General features: G+C 33.8%; 1 protein-coding gene across 2 annotated transcripts; it reads left to right on the top strand.

The window, feature by feature from the left end:
* Positions 1-1,905: 1,905 nt before the first annotated feature.
* On the top strand, positions 1,906-19,192 carry LOC125057069 (3-ketoacyl-CoA thiolase, mitochondrial-like). Of its 2 annotated transcripts, XM_047660526.1 has the most exons (8): positions 1,906-2,034; positions 2,732-2,898; positions 14,912-15,046; positions 15,838-16,102; positions 16,545-16,720; positions 17,178-17,378; positions 17,735-17,889; positions 18,593-19,192. In XM_047660526.1, the coding sequence occupies exons 1-8, from the start codon at positions 2,016-2,018 to the stop codon at positions 18,672-18,674; spliced, it is 1,200 nt and encodes a 399-aa protein (XP_047516482.1). In that variant the 5' UTR covers positions 1,906-2,015; the 3' UTR covers positions 18,675-19,192. The 2 variants fall into 2 exon arrangements, with proteins under 2 accessions (XP_047516482.1, XP_047516483.1); XM_047660527.1 differs by lacking the exons at positions 1,906-2,034; positions 2,732-2,898 and adding an exon at positions 14,192-14,242.
* The last annotated feature ends 329 nt before the right edge of the window (positions 19,193-19,521 follow it).

Here is a 19,521-nt window from a genome sequence, read left to right as displayed (position 1 = left end):
TCTTTCGTTCTTATTTTTTTATCATCAATTGTGGAAAGTTCTTTCCTATTTCCAATGTTACGTTTTTACGCTCGCTGACAATAATAAATTAATACATTTATCTTGTTCAAAATAAACACACGGCCGACCCTCAAATTTAGCATTTGTCACAAACTTTAAAAGGCTAAATATTTTTGAAGTTATACTTTTTTAGGCGCGTTATGAAAAATTGATGGGAGTGAAATTTTACGATGCGCGCGCACCGGGCCACAAAATTAACAGAATGAAGTTGCACCCGGAAGATGCTACGGCATTGGACATAATTTAAAAACAACATTCGAATAATAATAGAATTTATGTTAAGTAGGGTAGAGCGGGGCTAGTTGAGCATAGGGGCAAGTTGGGCAATCGAAATATCTCGGAAACTATTCACCTTACGCGGGAGTATCAAATAGCGAAAAGAAGGAGTCGTAGGAGGGGTAATCATCGCACGATAGCTAATGGCAGCTCGACGAGTGAGTGAAGTGTCACGGCGTTTTGTTTATTTTGCGACCAAAAAGTAAAAACATTATTTATCGCAAGTTTTCGTCTGTCTTTGTCTAATGTTCTCTGTTTTCAATCAGGACAGTGTTAATCTTCCAGAAGATTATTGTATTTTTGATTTGTAAATAGGATTTGGGTCTAATTCTAGGCATTTTTTTACAATCCCACTTTTGTTTTAAGATTCCGGGTTGGGGTAAGTTGAGCAACTATAGCTCAACTAACTCCACGACTTAAACAACTGATGAGTAATGAATCTTTTATTTTTGTTTGGATGCTTACAAGAGGAGGAGATGTTCTTACACTACTGAATACTTAAATAATGCTGCAAAGGCTGTCCACGATGAGGGAAAAAGTGTGAATACCGCCGCTAAAGAATTCGGTATGGGTTGACTTTTAAATAAATTAAATGAAGGTGATGGTTCATTTATGGGCTATACAACACCGAGGGAAGTATATCCTCCCTCACAGGAGGACTGTTTGAAAAAATACTTGCTACAAATGGAATTTTTCTCCAAAAGACGACCATCGCCTTGCCTAAGAGTGTGCTGCTAAATTTGGCATTGAAATTCCACCCAGCTGAATTGCAAAGATGGCCGGAAAATAATGGTTGATGATGTTTTTAAAACAATAAAAATCGTAGCTATCCATACAAAAACCCGAACCCACCAGCCTTGGTAATCTTTTTTAGAAATTATCGGAAGTAATGGATAGATATAGATGCTCATGTTTTGTTGATTCTAGTTTCGGGTAATTATACAAAGAAAATTTCTTTAAGTTTTGTTGTTCTGTTAATAAAAGACTATAAATAAAAAGCTGACTGTCTAACACATATTTTACTTCATCTCAAGTTAACATAGAACCCATGGTTTGGCCTAGACATTTAGTGCTCAACTTGCCCCATACTCTTGCTCAACTTACCCCACCTATGGGGTACATTGAGCATACTTGACTTTCTGCATTTAAACATCTGTAGCTATTATATTGGACTTGTTACAAAAAAATACTATGGACACATTTGTTAAGGGATAAATTACTAATCCATCAGGACACATAACAACTCATTGAGACTTATCATTGAGGAGCTATATCCAAGCAAGTGAAAAATTGCTCAACTAGCCCCGCCCTACCCTACACCTAATGTAAGAGAATAATAATAAATATTTATTTATTTAATTTTTCAAATGTAAACTGAACTATTATGACTATAATGACTCCTTATCCAGTCTTTGATTATTTAATTGTAATTAATTATTTGCATGCAATCAAAAACTATTTTTAATTATACCAAAGAAGTATAACTTCTTACGCGCGTACATAAGCACCCTTATTTTTTTGTTATGTTCGAGAACCTAGGACGTAAAGCTTTAAAACCTTGAACATTCGAGCTGCGGCAATGAAGTTACCTAATTTAAGTATTTTTGTTTGTAACCTTATCAACTAATTTCCAGTCTTACACCGGTTATCTACCGATTCACACGTATTCAAGTGTCAATATGACAGCAGTAAATAAAGGTAAGTAGTAACCTAGATTTATAAAGTTATGGTAAATATATTTTAGTAGAACTTTACTTCAAATATAATTTCTTTGCCTTTAAAAGTAACGGACTCCATTTTGTTGTGCTAAATGTTTACGAGTTCGCTTCGGGGTCAATGTCCACTCGGGTATTATCATTGGTTTTTATGCGAATGACGAATTCTGTGTATTTTGATAAACATTGTATGTAACAGTTAAACTCCTAATAATAATTATACATGAAGTTATGGGTTTCAACGAAATTACATAAATACATTTAAATGTCCATCAAAATACACAATTCGTAATTACGAGTTACTATTTGAGTAATGAGTAGTAAATATTTCCAAACTTGCGTACTTACCTGATTCCATGTTTTTTAAGATCTATAAAGGCGGTCAGCCAGTTTCTAAAATTAATTAATTAAACATACTTAGCAATGCGTTTTTATTTTGATCATAATTTTAAATTTAACCTTTTAGTCACCACACTTCAGCTCAAGGTTAAATTCTTTCTATATGTATATTTTTGAGAGCGTGTCTAATGTATATTAGAATTATCATTTCACTCACAATACCTAATAACACAGAAATTTAAAATCTACCTCCGATTTAATAATTCATTTTTATAACTGAATTACTAGGAAACAGTTTGGGTCATAACGAAACGAAACTACATACATTTTATCGTTGATAGGTATATTCATTGTTGCGGCAAAACGCACGCCTTTTGGTAAGTATGGTGGGGCTCTTCGGAATACACATCCGGCTGATCTTTTTGCTGTAGCCGCCAAAGAAGCATTCAAAGCTGGCAGTGTCAACCCCACTGCTATAGACACTGTTAACGTTGGACAAGTAAACACAGTACGTATTATTACGGTGGTAATATTTATTTATTTATTTACGAAAGCTTGCCAGCGCTCACATTGATACATTGGTACTTAAGAAAAATAAAATACAAGACTTTATGTGACAAACATAACAAACACGAAGAGAAACAAAAATACATCGATGCATAAATTATGAAAACAAAAAGAAAATTGATTTCAAACTGTGAGGGGAGCAATTATGGATATTATTATTATGTATATAAACACACTAGCAGCTTAATAAGATGATGCGCGCGTATTTTGAGATTTGGAGAAACTATCCAATCTATTTTTAAATGAGTTCAAAGATGGTGCCCTGAATACACTTTCCGGAAGCCTATTCCAGTCGTAGTCTAGTCGACAAGTTGAAAATGGAACAAAATAGAGATACTACTCCTAAAATTATGTGCGATAGCTCATTGGATCCGGAATGACGTCTAGAAAAATGTGCTAAAAGCGTGTATTAGCACATAAAAAATTGCAAAAGTTATAGACCATTAAAGATGAAAAAATAATGGCATTTAGTTTTTTGCCAATATTTAATAAACTATTAATATTTAAGAAATTTCAAATAAAGATTCTGAAAGAGGAGGAAATTTCCAATAAAAAACTCTTAACTCCCGGAACTCTATCTCCATTATTTATAATTTTAATTTAACGCTGAAAATAGGTCTGCGGGTGACATTTTTAGGATTCGCGCGTGGCGTCAAAAGCGACTACGGCACATTAATTAATTTATTTAAGGTATTGAATATTTTTTTTTAAATTTGAAAAAATTATGGTGTGTTCTGAACACTATAATTAATTTATTCCCGTTGAAAATTTTACTTAAAGTTAATTTTTCAACAAGTTAAATAATTGTTAACTAACGAAATTTTCTCGAACGACCGTCTTAATTGTAAGTGAAAAAAAATGTTTAAATAATGGTCGTAAAAAAAAAAAAATTTAATTAATAATAATAAAAAAAAAAAATGTGCTTTATCTGGGAGTCATACCACAAAAATAGGGGTGCTTACATTATATGATAAACTATTTTACACAACAGTGATCGTATAATAAAATGAGTGGCCCAAGGAAAAAGTTAACCCAGCCGGACATTCACCGCAGCTTGTTCGTCACCAGGCCCAGAAGCAATTCCTTAGGAAGTAACCCTCCAGAAAGCTCACAAACCGTGACAGAACTACCGAGAGACACGACCATGCAAAATGCACCAAGCCAGCAAGGCACTCCATGCCCCCCGTCTTGGCAAAGAGTACCAAGCACGAGAAATCCAAAACGAAAAAAAGTCAGTGACTCTCCAGAGAATATAACCACCAGCAATATGTTCAGTCAACTAACAATTGACCTAATGGAAGAACCCACTACAACAAAAAAACCAGTGGAAAAAAAACCCAGCAAGCCTCCACCCATAATATTATATGGCATAGAAGATGTCAATAAATTAACGGAACTCGTGGAAACAGTTACAGATAAAAGCTCATTTACATTTCGGATAATGAACAGAAACCAACTAAGAATCAACACCCTAGATACAGAGGCCTACAAAAAAATCATCACTAAATTCCGTGTTAGTGGCTTAATTGGTCACACATTTAACAAAAAGGAAGAACGACCCTGTCGTATTGTCATTCGGAATCTTCACCACACAACACCTATAAGCGAGATAAAGGATGAAATTGAAAAAACTGGAAATACTGTGGTCGGGGAAATTATTAATTCCAGATATGGCCCAGAAAAAAAACCTACCTCAACATTCTTTGTTAATCTCCTACCTAGCCACAACAATAAGGCAGCTAAAGAAATTAAATACATCTACCACCAATCTGTAACCATAGAGGATCCCAAAAAGAAAAACTCAATAGTACAGTGCCAACGGTGTCAGCAATATGGACACACAAAGAACTACTGCATGAGACCTTTCCGCTGCGTGAAGTGTGCGCAAGAGTAAAGGAACGGCAACGGACTTTTGGTTTAAAAATAATTTATTTAAAGCAACAGAGTGACAGCACTTAATTAAGAACTAAACAATAATCAACTTAATATCTATGTCTTCGTGAATTTATACATTCAGATTTACTTACTAAGTATTGGTCGTTGCTGACGCACGACCCATATTCGGCTTAGTGCTAGCAAAGCATATATTAATAGGGTTGGTACTCTTAACTCCTCCCTCCCTAAGAGAGAAATTATCCGAAGGAGCTAAAGGTGACTTCGGAGAATTTCTTTTATTGCAAATAGAATACAATTTAAACTTTAATATTATAACAATTACTATTATTACTACTATAAAATAAAGAACTAATGTCCATACACTTATGTTATGTGTCACCACACTTTCCAACACTATTTCACTATTACTATTTCTCACATTATTTAACATTTCTTTTACGTCACTGAAGTCCACGTTTGTCAAATCTAACTTTTTATCTGCCGTTGCTAAATCTTCCTGAAGTTCGGGAATCACCACCAGTGGCATCTGTATATTCACATCCGATACATTGCTTGATTGACCGAAGATCGTTCTGCCAATTTGCATGTTGCACCCTTGACTTGGCGTCACGATGTAAGTCCCCAGTAAACTGAATCGACGGACGTCGTTTCTGCAGTGTTCTGACAAAATTATTTTATCTGCTGTGAATATCAACCAACTATTGTTCATTATCTTCTGGATTTTTAGCTTCTCAATTCGTATTTGATGTTGATGACATAGGCTGTAATTATTCTTTATTAACATTAATTCCTCGATACATGTTTCCTCATTGTCTGTTGCCATATTTTCCTCTGAACATAAGTATTTGTTGTCTTCTATGCTCTCGCAAGGGCTCAACACATTTCTGTATTTCAAACCATTCACCAAAAGGTAAGGATATTTAGGAATAATTATATAAGTTTTAGAGGATTTTGTTATAGGAATAGGAATAACCTTGTAATAGTTATACGTTTCTGATTCTATCAAAGGAATTTCTAATACAAATACTAACTTATTCTTATCAATATAAGACTTTAATATAATATTACGTTCTAATTTAAGTAAGTTGTTTTTTGTTACTGGATAAATTGTTTGTGCATGTTTTTCTATCACTTTAAAAACACCTAATAACTCTGTAGAATTTATAATAGATTGGTGTAAGATGTGCAATTTACTAAATGCAATAGCAGTTTCAATGTCTTGTATACTCTCTTAAATGTAACGAAAGTTATTTAGAATCTGGTATAAACTATTCATAGTACGAATGACATTACTAATTTTAATTTCTTTTTCAACAACTTTATCAAACTCATTTGTTTTAAAATGTAAATTTTCTATATTATGATTCATTATCTCGGAGATATTGACTAAAGTAGCAAATGCTTTGTGCATAGAAGATACTTTAATTTCCGTCAAGTGTTCTCTATTACTTATCCTACTAATTTCCTCATTAAATTTTACAGCATCTTCCTCATCTAAATTTCCAGTTATAACTTTTACTAAAGAACCTAAAGGACTAAAAATAGCACGTTTCCTCATACTATATGGAAGTAACTGGTGAAACTTATTTTCTACTGTTTTAATTAATGTATCTATTTGAACTCTTATTACAACTAATTCCCTATCTAAGTGATTAACCGTTATTAATTCATTTAATTTATTATATAGTTCTATATTATTATTTATTTGTATACCTAAAGTTTTAATGTCTACTGTTTTAAAAACTGTCCAATAACTATTCTTCATTACTGCTACTCCAAATTTCATTGGGATGATTCCTGGATTCTGGTCCATCTTTCGAAGTTCCAGGCTGTGGACTTGGCTCTCTAGTATCAGGAGTACTAGCCATGACCTGGGGAGGACGTTTTATATTTTTAGCAGCTACTCTGGTTTTTCTTTTATTCATCTCTACCGGTACAATATTATGATTCGATTTTCCCACTACTTTTGCTTTCTCATAACGCGGTATTTCTTTAGCTTTTCTTGTTCTAGTAGTTTTCATGAAAATAGTATCACCTTCTTTAATATTAGATATTTCTTCACCACCTCTCTTGTCTCTAACTTTAATCTTATTCTCTTTTAATTTGTTCGCGACATATTCGTAAAGAACTTTTAGACGTTTCCTATTTGACACTGAATTAGCGGTAGCACCGTCGCCTGATATTTCTACCAGTTCTATCGGTTTCTCACATTCTGTGTCAGAGATATCCATTCGATTTTCATTCAAATCAGACAATGACATATCGGGCTGAGGCCTAGGGTTTTTGTCCCTAACTATCACAAACTCGTCATTAAGTTCTTGTATTACTTGTTGAACTCTTTTGTCATTATCTTCAATATTAACCAAAGTCGAGTCGAGGTCATCGTCAAGAGCATTAATTCTTATTCTAGGCAATTCATTATTCTTATTCGGTATTGTTGTGGCTATCATAAAAAAATTTCTTATCTGTTCATGGTTCGAACTATCCGAGTTCGATTCCCAGCTATATGAACAAGATGGTTGAATATTATGAGTATCAGTGTAATTAACGCGTCTTGAACTGGCTGTTCTCATCGTAATATCGGTATTGGAGGTCGATGGCATAGGCGATTCTTGGTATTGTAATCCATTGTTCGTAAAATGCCGACGCTGCTGTGACGACGACTGTTTTACTGGTGACCTAAATACCGTGTTATAATTGTTTTGATTATTTAATGTTCTATCATTTCTAAATTGGAAATAATTATTATTTAAATTATTTGAACTATTTTGATAATTTTCATTCGAGTTCATTTGAACGTTATGGGTTGGAGAATTAAAATTATTAACTTGTCTTGGATGAAAATTCCTATTTTGGAACGAATTAAAATTATTATAATTAGGTCTAAAATTTTGATTGGACCTTAGGTTCTTACTGTCGTAAACCGTTTGAAAATTTTGTTATTCCAACACGATTTTTAAAGCATCTTCCAGGGTGGTAACATTACGTAATCTCACTAATCTTACAAGATACGCTGGTAAATTAAATAAGAAAACGTTTAATGCCGAATTATTATATATTGCTTGTTTAGCCTGTCTTATTTCGGGGCTGTTAATGGTTTCATTTATTTTGGAGAATAAAATACTCCTTAAATGTTGAACACGATGACAGAAATCTAAATAACTTTCGTTCCTATCCTTTTTTAGGGAATCTAATTCCATAGCCAGACAATCTTCTGACCTTGGATCGCCAAAGTGTTGGCTTAATAATAACTTTAGGTTATCCCAAGTATCTATTTGTTCCCGTTCCCCAACTAGACTTGCGGCTTCCCCGGATAATCGACTAGTAATTACGTGAAACAGATATTCATTTTGTAAATTGCCACCTTGAAATGTCTGTAAAATGTATTCGCATTTCTTAATAAATAATGGTAATAATCTAGAATCACCATCAAAAACAGGAATAATTTTTACCATTTCCACAGGTACTCTTACGATATTTTCCATTTTGAATATAAAAAAAAAATTACCTATAAAATAAGTGTTTAAACCTAACTTCTATTAACAATATTTTGATTGTTTAATAAAAATATTTTTCCGGCGTTTTCCAATCCGAAATAAACGTATAACTAATACAAGAGGAAAACAAGGAAAGTCACGGGAAGTGAAAAGTTTTACTCACAGTCCTGTTATCTTGACCATGCTCCTCCGGGATACTGCTAGTTCTTGGCTGCTCTTCCGCCGATGCCGTGCTGTCCTTAACTTATTTATTTGTTCGGCGATCTCCGTTAAAACGTACGTTACCCGGTTGGTACTAGATCACGAAAAAAAACGCGGTATAACTTCTTCCAGGCAACTATGGAGATCCTACCGGCTGCGCCAGTAAAGGAACGGCAACGGACTTTTGGTTTAAAAATAATTTATTTAAAGCAACAGAGTGACAGCACTTAATTAAGAACTAAACAATAATCAACTTAATATCTATGTCTTCGTGAATTTATACATTCAGATTTACTTACTAAGTATTGGTCGTTGCTGACGCACGACCCATATTCGGCTTAGTGCTAGCAAAGCATATATTAATAGGGTTGGTACTCTTAACTCAAGCACATAAAACCTCAGACTGTCCAAAGCGGGATAGAAATACACCCGCCCAATGTGCACTATGTAATGGCTCACACCCGGCGAACTATAAGGGTTGTGAAGTATACAGAGAAATTCTTGCTAGAAAAACTAACAAATATGGCCATCGAAGAACTGACAGACACATTACCGCAAAAGAAAACACGATTCAAGCCGTAAACGCTCAAAGAAACACTGCCCAACAATCTTCCTTCATTGGTAAGGAAAACGAACCACTCTCTTACGTGGGAGCTGCTAGAAAAGTTCCAGACAAAGAAAATGCTTCACCTGATGCTAACCAAAACCCTACATTATTAGAAACTCTCCTCACCAAACAAAATGAGAAATTTGACTTAATATTACAACAAATGAGTACTCTAATGAGTCTCATGACTACGCTCATAACCAAACTACAAGGCTAACCGGCCTTGGGTTAAGACTGGCGACCTGGAACATAAATGGTCTCTCACCCAATAAAAATGAACTCGAGATACTAATAACTGAGCACAAGCTAGACATAGTCCTAATATCGGAAGCACACTGCACAGACAAAACCAATATCAAAATTAAAGGGTTCCAGATATACACCACGAACCACCCAGATGGAACAGGTCATGCAGGATCAGCTATAGTTATTAGAAACAAAATAAAGCACCATCTACTGCCTGAATATAGAACCGAGCAAATACAAGCCACTACGGTCGCAATACAAGACAGAGGTGGATACTTTAATGTCTCAGCTGTTTACTGTCCACCAAAACATCGAATAGACGCCGACCTGTTCTCTCATTTCTTCTCGACTCTAGGCAATCGCTTTATAACAGGAGGCGACTGGAACTCCAAACATGTGCATTGGGGGTCAAGATTAATAACAACTAGGGGAAGACAATTGATGTTGAGCATCGATACAAATCACCTAAACATAATTGCTCCATCAGAACCTACCAACTGGCCAGCTGATCACAATCGAATCCCGGACATCCTCGATTTCTTCCTAACAAAAGGACTCTCTAAACAATACATGAAGATCGAATCATGTGCTGATGGTTCATCTGATCACACTCCAGTCTTATTAACTGTCAGCTCCACTATAATTGAAGTCGAGAGACCGATAAGATTGTATAACCAGCAAACTGATTGGCCTTCCTTCAGGGAACACATAGATGAAAACCTTAATCTAAATGTCAGACTTAAAGAAGCAGAGGAAATTGAAACAGCACTAGTGCAGTTTACTAATCTCATACAAGCTGCTGCGTGGAGAAGCACGCCTACTACTGAACACAAAAACCAGCACACAAACATACCATTGGAAATAAAGATGATGATTCAGGAGAAACGCAGATTGCGCAGAGTTTGGCAACTGAGTCGTCATCCACAAGACAAGACAGCCCTTAATAAAGCCATTGTAGAATTGAAGGAAGCTATAAAGAATGTTAATGACTTAACAATGCAAGCAAAGTTGGAGTCTCTAACCGCTACTAAGGCCAGCAACTATTCGCTCTGGAAAATCACCCGTTCTTGTAGCCAACCTAACAAATCAAAAGCCCCAATTAAAAAGGAAAACGGCTGGGCCAGAACGAGCCAGGACAAAGCGGACTTGTTTGCGAACTATGTAACAAGCTCCTTTAAACCTAATGTAACACTGGACAACTCATCAGATGAATATGTTGACCAAGTTCTAAATCAAGACCTTCAAATGGATCATCCCCCTAGACCTGTGTCGCCTGCAGAAGTCATAAAAACTATCAAATGCCTGGACAGTAAAAAGGCACCAGGTTACGACCTGATAACTAAAGAAGTATTGATGGAACTACCGAGAAAGGCTATGATCTTCCTCACTATACTCTTCAATGCTATGTTACGAATAGGCTACTTCCCAGTTGCGTGGAAAATCTCAGAAATCATCATGATTTATAAGGCTGGCAAACTGATGACCGAAAAAACATCCTACCGACCAATCAGTCTGTTGCCTACTCTTTCCAAGGTATTGGAAAAGACAATACTTCGTAGAATTGTGCCAAGCCTTGTGGAGCGCAAAGTAATACCAGATCATCAATTCGGCTTCAGACAATACCATGGCACAGTGGAACAAGCTCACAGAGTATGTGACGCCATAAGAAAGTCCTTAGAACAAAGGGAATACTGCTCATCAGCATTTCTGGATATCCAACAAGCATTTGACAAGGTCTGGCACAAAGGCCTGCTATGTAAGATCAAGCAGAATATTTCCCACTCTTACTTTCCAATATTCAAATCTTACCTAGAGGATCGCATATTTTATGTAAAAGAAGGTGACGCCACTTCGGAATTTAAAAACATTGATGCCGGGGTACCACAAGGATCTGTTCTCGGCCCCATGCTCTACACGTTGTACACTGCTGACCTGCCGCTATTGCCAGGAATAACCACAGCAACATTTGCAGACGACACCGCTATATTAGCAAGCAATAAAGACCCAGGACTTGCATCAGAGGACTTGCAGAAAGGCCTTGACAAAGTTAACGAATGGCTGCAAAAATGGAAAATAAAAGCTAGTGCCGCGAAGTCAGTACACGTGACCTTCACCCTTAGAAGAGGAGACTGCCCACCTGTACAGTTGGACCAATGTATTCTGCCCCACAGCGACCATGTAAGATATCTTGGCTTACACATTGATCGTGGATTAACGTGGAGGCACCACATCAAATGTAAAAAGCAGGAGCTACAGCTAAAGTACAACAGCCTTTACTGGATGCTAGGTAGAAACTCAAGACTTTCTCTAGATAACAAACTTCTTATATATAAAGTCATCCTTAAGCCCATTTGGACATATGGCCTCCAACTATGGGGCAGCGCAAGTGATACCAACATAAACATACTCCAGCGACAACAGAACAAGATCCTAAGAGCAGTTGCAAAAGTACCCTGGTACATTACAAACAACGAAGTTCACGAGCACCTCAACATAAGAACAATCAAAGAAGAAATCCGGAGACTGGCAGCTAAGTACAAAGAGCGGCTAAGCTGTCACCCGAATACACTTGCTCGCCAACTCACCATTAGACAGTATGTGAGTCGACTAAAACGTCACCATATTCTAGAGCTAGAAGACCGGCAGTAGCTCTAGACAGAAGATGAGTAGATGCTTCCAATGGGAAGTCACTCCACATGACAGCACCACAGAAAAAATTTGCTCATAGCCTTGGGGCTGATTGCAAATAACCGCAGAAAAAAAAAAAAAAAAATTAATAATGGTCGTAAAAATATTTCGCTTCGTAGAGCCTTTCTTACATACATACTTAACAAGATCGTGCCATAAAAGTTAAAAAAATATTTATACTTTGTTTATAACAATTTTTTTACTTAAACAAAAACTTAAAAATCCATGTAATGATGTTAAAAAAAATTTTTTTTTTCTAAATCATCATATAATCGTTTTTTTATTAATACAAGATATTTATTGATTTGCAAAAAAAAAAAATCCCGCCATTGGTTGATAAATTTTTTTTAAACAAATTGATTAAATCAATATTTAAAAAAAAAAATTTAACACAACTTTATTACATTAAAAATTTTATGATTTTAAAAAAAAAAATTTTCCTTAATAACAATTTTTAATTGTTTATAATCGTTTTTTTTTAATTTTCCATTGTTTAAATAATTAGTTAAGAAATTTTTTTTTTCCTAAAAATCATAATTGACAGTCTTCTATAAAGTAACAGAAAAAAAATTTTTTTTAATCAACAATTCTATTGTTTATTAACTTACCAATTTGTTATAAACAAATATTCAACTTTTGTTTATTTTTTTTCTAAAACTTCTAAAATTAACAAAAACAACCATATATAACAAAGTATAGAAAAAAAAAAATTTAATTTTAAATAAAAGTAATATTCATGATAATCAAAAAATTTACAAAAAAAATTTTTCTATACTTTGTTATATATGGTTGTTTTTGTTAATTTTAGAAGTTTTAGAAAAAAAATAAACAAAAGCTGAATATTTGTTTATAACAAATTGGTAAGTTAATAAACAATAGAATTGTTGATTAAAAAAAATTTTTTTCTGTTACTTTATAGAAGACTGTCAATTATGATTTTTAGGAAAAAAAAATTTCTTAACTAATTATTTAAACAATAGAAAATTTAAAAAAAACGATTATAAACAATTAAAAATTGTTATTAATGAAAATTTTTTTTTTTTTAAATCATAAAATTTTTAATGTAATAAAGTTGTGTTAAAATTTTTAAAAAAAATATTGATTTAATCAATTTGTTTAAAAAATTTTTATCAACAAATGGCGGGAATTTTTTTTTTTTGCAAATCAATAAATATCTTGTATTAATAAAAAAACGATTATATGATGATTTAGAAAAAAAAAATTTTTTTAACATCATTACATGGATTTTTAAGTTTTTGTTTAAGTAAAAAAATTGTTATAAACAAAGTATAAATATTTTTTTAACTTTTATGGCACGATCTTGTTAAGTATGTATGTAAGAAAGGCTCTACGAAGCGAAATATTTTTACGACCATTATTTAAACGTTTTTTTTCACTTACAATTAAGACGGTCGTTCGAGAAAATTTCGTTAGTTAACAATTATTTAACTTGTTGAAAAATTAACTTTAAGTAAAATTTTCAACGGGAATAAATTAATTATAGTGTTCAGAACACACCATAATTTTTTCAAATTTAAAAAAAAATATTCAATACCTTAAATAAATTAATTAATGTGCCGTAGTCGCTTTTGACGCCACGCGCGAATCCTAAAAATGTCAACCGCAGACCTATTTTCAGCGTTAAATTAACATTATAAATAATGGAGATAGAGTTCTGGGAGTCAAGAGTTTTTTATTAGAAATTTCCTCCTCTTTCAGAATCTTTATTTGAAATTTCTTAAATATTAATAGTTTATTAAATATTGGCAAAAAACTAAATGCCATTATTTTTTCATCTTTAATAGTCTATAACTTTTGCAATTTTTTATGTGCTAATACACGCTTTTAGCACATTTTTCTAGACGTCATTCCGGATCTAATGAGCTATCGCACATAATTTTAAGAGTAGTATCTCTATTTTGTTCCATTTTCAACTTGTCGACTAGACTATCGGCCACTACTCGGTTTGGGAGAAAGTTCTTTAGGGAATTTGTGTTATGTTGAGCGGTCTTAAGTTTTAAAGAACTACCCCTCAAATGTATATTTTTACTTAAAATAAAAGCTTCTCAATTCCTGGAACATTATAGTGGCCAGTGAGGATTTTATAGGTTTCAATGAGATTTTCTCTTAATCTCCTACTTCCTAAATCAGTAAGATCAAGTGCTTTCAGACGCTCATTATAAGATTTCTTCCTGAGTGACCTGATCATTTTCGTGGCTTTTCTTTGAACCCTTTCAAGCATACTAATATCCTTTATGAAATAAGGATCCCAAATGCTGTAGGCATACTCTAATAGTGGTCTAAAGTAACAATTAGGTATATATCTATAAGAGTGTTCTTGGTGAAAGGCATTTGAATGATTTTATCCAGCTCGTTTATCAGAATGCTCAATCTGGATATCGATGGGTTTTTTGGCCAAACGCGTTCTTTTTAGGAGGCCAAGGCCTAGTTAGCTGGAAGTATTTCAAAGCTTTTCTATTTCCCATAAATTGTACATTTACAATCTGCGACTAGAATCAATACTCATCTATAGCGTCATCATCAACCACTACCCCTTTGGGCCCGCCAGTCGGTAGTTACACAATACTTGATCACTTTAAACAACCATTTAGGTTAGACGAACTGAAATGAAAGAGTGTACGATTAAGAAGTTTGCAGAAAAAGCACCACTAACTTTCTCCATAATATCTATGATGTTCACACAAATCTTAGTATGTATGAACAATTTGTCTTCGGAATAACGTATTGCTTTAACTCTAGTATATAAAATAAATATATCTGTAAAATGAAAGTGCGTCAGCTGTATAAAACCTTTTCAGATAAGTGGATCCGGAGATGGGGCTCTAGCTGCGAGACATGGAGCCTTGAAGGCAGGTATTCCACAGGAAAAACCAGCTTTGGGAGTCAACAGATTGTGTGGATCCGGATTTCAAGCAATTATCAACAGTGCTCAGGTGAGTACATAATTTTTTTGTTATGCTGTATATTTATCTATATAAGAAGATTCCTCACGTACTGATTTTGATCTTAAACTACCTAGTTGCTTTTCAAAAATTAACAATAAAACAGACGAATTTTTTTCAACACAAACAATCGTGAAACTTTAACTTATTCTTTTGTGATTTGAATGATGTTATGAGATCGTTCTTCAAGCTTCTTCACATCCTGGTGGACCTTTTACCGTACGATTAGATACGAAGATTAGATGGAATTAAGAAAAATGAGAATGAAGAAAGTGAATTTGTTATGACATTCTGCAACCCAACTAACTGTTCTGCAGTTTCGGCTCTGTGGTTACCTAAAAAGACTTTTATAATTGCTTACAATGATAACAAAAATTTACGTCTTCAATATGCATTTGTGGTCCCACAAATATTCCTTCTTTGAGTTTGGCATCACTTAGCTTTAAAAAGTCTTTAAATATAAAAGCCATCTCCTACTTTATTCATTGCCTTGACTAAAATTAACATGAAACCAGATTTTATTTTTATTATTAATTTTATACCGTAACCTTAAACCCACTATAGAAGTACATTAGTATAGGTTTCCAGCGAACATAAAATATTGAGGCTCCCATTGTTTAAGTTGTAGTCACACACATTGCCAGAAGGCTTGCCAGCTTTTTAAGAATTTTACGCTCTTTTCTTGAAGGACTCTAAGTCGTATTCTCCTCTATAATTATCTATTCTATGTTACAAAGTGGATGCCTAACCCACGAAAATTAGTTAAATATCTGTATTTTCAGGACATATTAACAGGAGCAGCAAACATATCCCTTGCTGGAGGTACTGAAAGTATGTCAACGGTCCCTTTTGTCGTACGAAATGTTCGCTTTGGGCTACCTTTGGGCGTCAACACACCATTTGAAGATGCTCTAACCTCATCTTCTCTGGATTCATTCTGCAAGTTCACAATGCCACAGACAGCTGAGAATCTTGCGGAAAAGTATGGTCTTCAAAGAGGAGAGGTTGATGAGTTCGCGTTGCAATCCCAGAAGAAGTGGAAGGCTGGTGAGAATTTTACGAAATTCATATAAGTATTACGTTAAAAATAGTCATATAAATAATCTATCTAATATTGTCGACACAAGTAAAGGATTATGAGTTTATTAATTGTCAAGTGAATTGACATTTAATAAACCGAATAGACGTGTCGCTCTCTCGCTACGCTCTCTAAAAAGCACTCGAAACGTATATTAATGAGAGAAATTTTACAATATAACCTCAAATTAAAGAAATATGTTGAGGTACCTAGGTACATGCTACGCAATTTAAGAATTAAGACCATATTTCCTGTAAAGTACCGATGCAATATGTCGGAACTAATTATTTTAAACTGTTAATATTTAATAAATCACATAAAGGGCATTGAAGCATTTTCTTTAATAAATTCTTTTTATTAGAAAGATTTTCTTTAATTTAAAATCCACCACAAACTTGTGTGTACTTTCAGCATATGATAGCGGAGTTTTCAAAGCCGAAACCGCTCCTGTACCAATTAAAGTGAAAAAGCAAGAAGTATTAATAGAGAAGGATGAGCATCCGAGACCAGAAACAACCGCAGAAGGTTTACACAAGTTGCCAGTGTTGTTCAGGAAAGGTGGTGTTGTTACGGCTGGAAATTCTTCGGTAAGATCATAATTTTAGCCCCTAAGTAACAAAAAATAGTCCCAATTATAACATAGTAAAGCAGATCACATAATAAACGGCATCACTTTTTTATTTTTTTAAGTCCCTTCATTATTTATTTGCGTCATCTGTCAAAGTCTCCGCCATGTTTTTTTTCTCAATTCAAATCGTTTCGCGCGTTTTAACTGAAAAGAGAGTTTAGTTTAGTTACAAATATTTTGATGAATCTAAATTTTTCATTTTCTATTAATGTGGTAAGTAACAAGAAAACTACACAAGAACAGAGTGTCTTCCCTTGTAGTGTTATTGGTCTCTTTATTAGTTAAATTTCCTATTTAGTAAATTACGCTAATTTTAAAATACTTATTAGCCTTAATTTAAGCTAGATCGTAATATTCCAGGATGTTTTTGTGCAGAGACAATTAATTTTTTTTTTTATTTCAAACATTTTCTTTAGGGGATCAATGATGGAGCAGGTGCTCTTATTTTGTCCAACGAGGACGGTCTAAAACAAAATAACTTAAAGCCACTCGCAAGGCTTTTGGGGTGGTCATTCGTAGGAGTCGAGCCAGGAATAATGGGTATCGGCCCAGTACCTGCTATACAAAAGTTACTCGCTGCTACCCAGCTGACATTGGATGACATCGACTTAGTTGAGGTATCATTTTTTATTTATTCATAAACTAGCAAACTCGGTGAACTAGCAAAACCGTTTCGCCACCAGATGGCTTCGTTTTATGCAACATTTCGTTTGGTGATCCCGCTTTTCTGTTGAACGAATGCAAAACCGTGGAAATCGGTTCGTGCGTTCTGGAGTTATAGCTTCAGGAAGGAAAACCCGAGTTATTTTTATATAGTAGATTGAATATTTAAAACATTAATAATTATTCACGAATAGAAATTACAAAATACATCCTTCACTGAATCGAATTTAGAATGAAACAATAATACAAATTTATAACATTATGATAGGTACACCGAAATCACTGTTTTTACAAATGTTAATTACGACAGATCAATGAAGCGTTCGCTGCACAAACTTTGGCCTGTGTGGCAGAGCTGAAGCTGGACCAGAGTAAATTAAATGTGAATGGTGGAGCCATAGCTATGGGACATCCAGTAGGTGCTTCTGGCGCCAGAATTACGGCACATCTAGTACATGAACTGAGGTGATTATAAGAAAAACAATGATCAAGAGAGAATTTCTTCGTTCGTTTGTTAGATTATTATTCGTGTCATCATGTCAGGACTAAAGTCCATAATTCATAATTCGTAATTAAGTTTGATTCACGTTTTAGAATACGGACTTAAGGTTTCTATTATAGAACATCAATCAGACTCTAGTCTGAAGAACTATTCAAATATTTGTATTTACCTTTACCTACACAATTTAAAATACATGTATTGTTAGTCTGTGATCTAAAAAATAAATATCGCCCCTTTTATGTTCATACTAGCCGTTTCGCGCCCGCTTTGCTGGACGAATTAAAATAAATTTTATGTTTCATTATTTTATTTTTTTTCATATTTTTATTATACTTCTTTTTAACTTCCCGCTAAGAAAATTGAAATATTTCGAAAATCGAGTTTTTAACAGATGTTGACGTTTAGAGGTTCTAGGAAGCCTCCCCGAATGTTTCCGCGGTGAAGTCCGTATGGATAAATTTTCATAAAAGTAAAACAGCAATAAAAAAATGAAGGAACGTTGGAATTTAATAAATAATTTCGCATCGAATGGTGGTAGTTTCATGTCGATACGATCAGTGGTTTAGGCGTGATTGAGCCTCAAACGAAGACCATTTTCATTATATATACATATATAGATTACAAATTGAATGGACTACTATTTCTTTATATACAAATAATTTTCAGACGCCGTGGTCTTAAACGAGGCATTGGATCAGCGTGCATCGGTGGCGGACAAGGCATTGCCTTACTTGTGGAAATTGTATAAAAATAAAAACTATCTAAACACTAGAACTGTGTATACTATGTGTACCAATCAATTGTTTTTTTACTTCGATGTACTGTAATGACGAATTTATTGTTTATTTATTTACTCTTATACAAAAAAATACACATAAAAAAGCAGGTAACATAAGTTATAAGGCAACGGGCAACCTTATCGCTAACAAGCGATTTCTTCCAGGCAACCTTGTTTTTGAGTTAATGTCAATGTTATGTTGCACAAAAAGAGAAATGGTTATTTAGAGGCGCTAGTGGGTGCTAGTCATGGTAGTTATTGATCTTATATGTATATTAGGAGTCAAGTCGATATTATAACGTTAGTCACATTTGAAATATACGAAAAAATCAATTTTCACTTGCATTGTCGCTTATTGAATCATTTTTTAATAGATATATTTTTATACTTTGTCGACTTGAATACAGCCTTTATAATGCAAGTGATGGTTTTAATATGTAGACAATATTTTACTTTTTATAAATTTTGAATAAATTTGTCTATTTTTTTATTGTGTTTTAATCTATAAAAACTCCACTGTATAGACTACAATGTGGTGTAACAAAACTCTTTCACACACTACACTGTGTATAAAAAAATCACTGATCATATTTTAAAATTATTTAAGAAAACCATTATAACCTGTGTTTATAACCATATTAAAAGTATTTAATACAAATTATCAAATAATTTATGTGTTATTATAGAAAAAACTACATCTTTTCCATAAGATTACTTAAGCATACTTAAAAAAATAAAATATGTTTATTATGGAACATAAGATAGAGGTATCACTTATTCCACGTCATTAAATTTGAAACGGTAGATAAAGGACTTA

Source organism: Pieris napi, chromosome 16, assembly GCF_905475465.1.
Source record: "Pieris napi chromosome 16, ilPieNapi1.2, whole genome shotgun sequence".
NCBI classification, from domain to species: Eukaryota; Metazoa; Arthropoda; class Insecta; order Lepidoptera; family Pieridae; genus Pieris; species Pieris napi.
The sequence above is the reverse complement of the archived record's forward strand: the minus strand, read 5'-3'. Positions and strand labels throughout refer to the sequence as shown.

What these genes read in the sequence shown, in the direction of transcription:
- LOC125057069 (XM_047660526.1), top strand. An exon ending in ATGACATCGACTTAGTTGAG is followed by an intron (nt 17,379 to 17,734) that starts GTATCATTTTTT and finishes TAATTACGACAG; the next exon opens with ATCAATGAAGCGTTCGCTGC. An exon ending in CATCTAGTACATGAACTGAG is followed by an intron (nt 17,890 to 18,592) that starts GTGATTATAAGA and finishes AATAATTTTCAG; the next exon opens with ACGCCGTGGTCTTAAACGAG.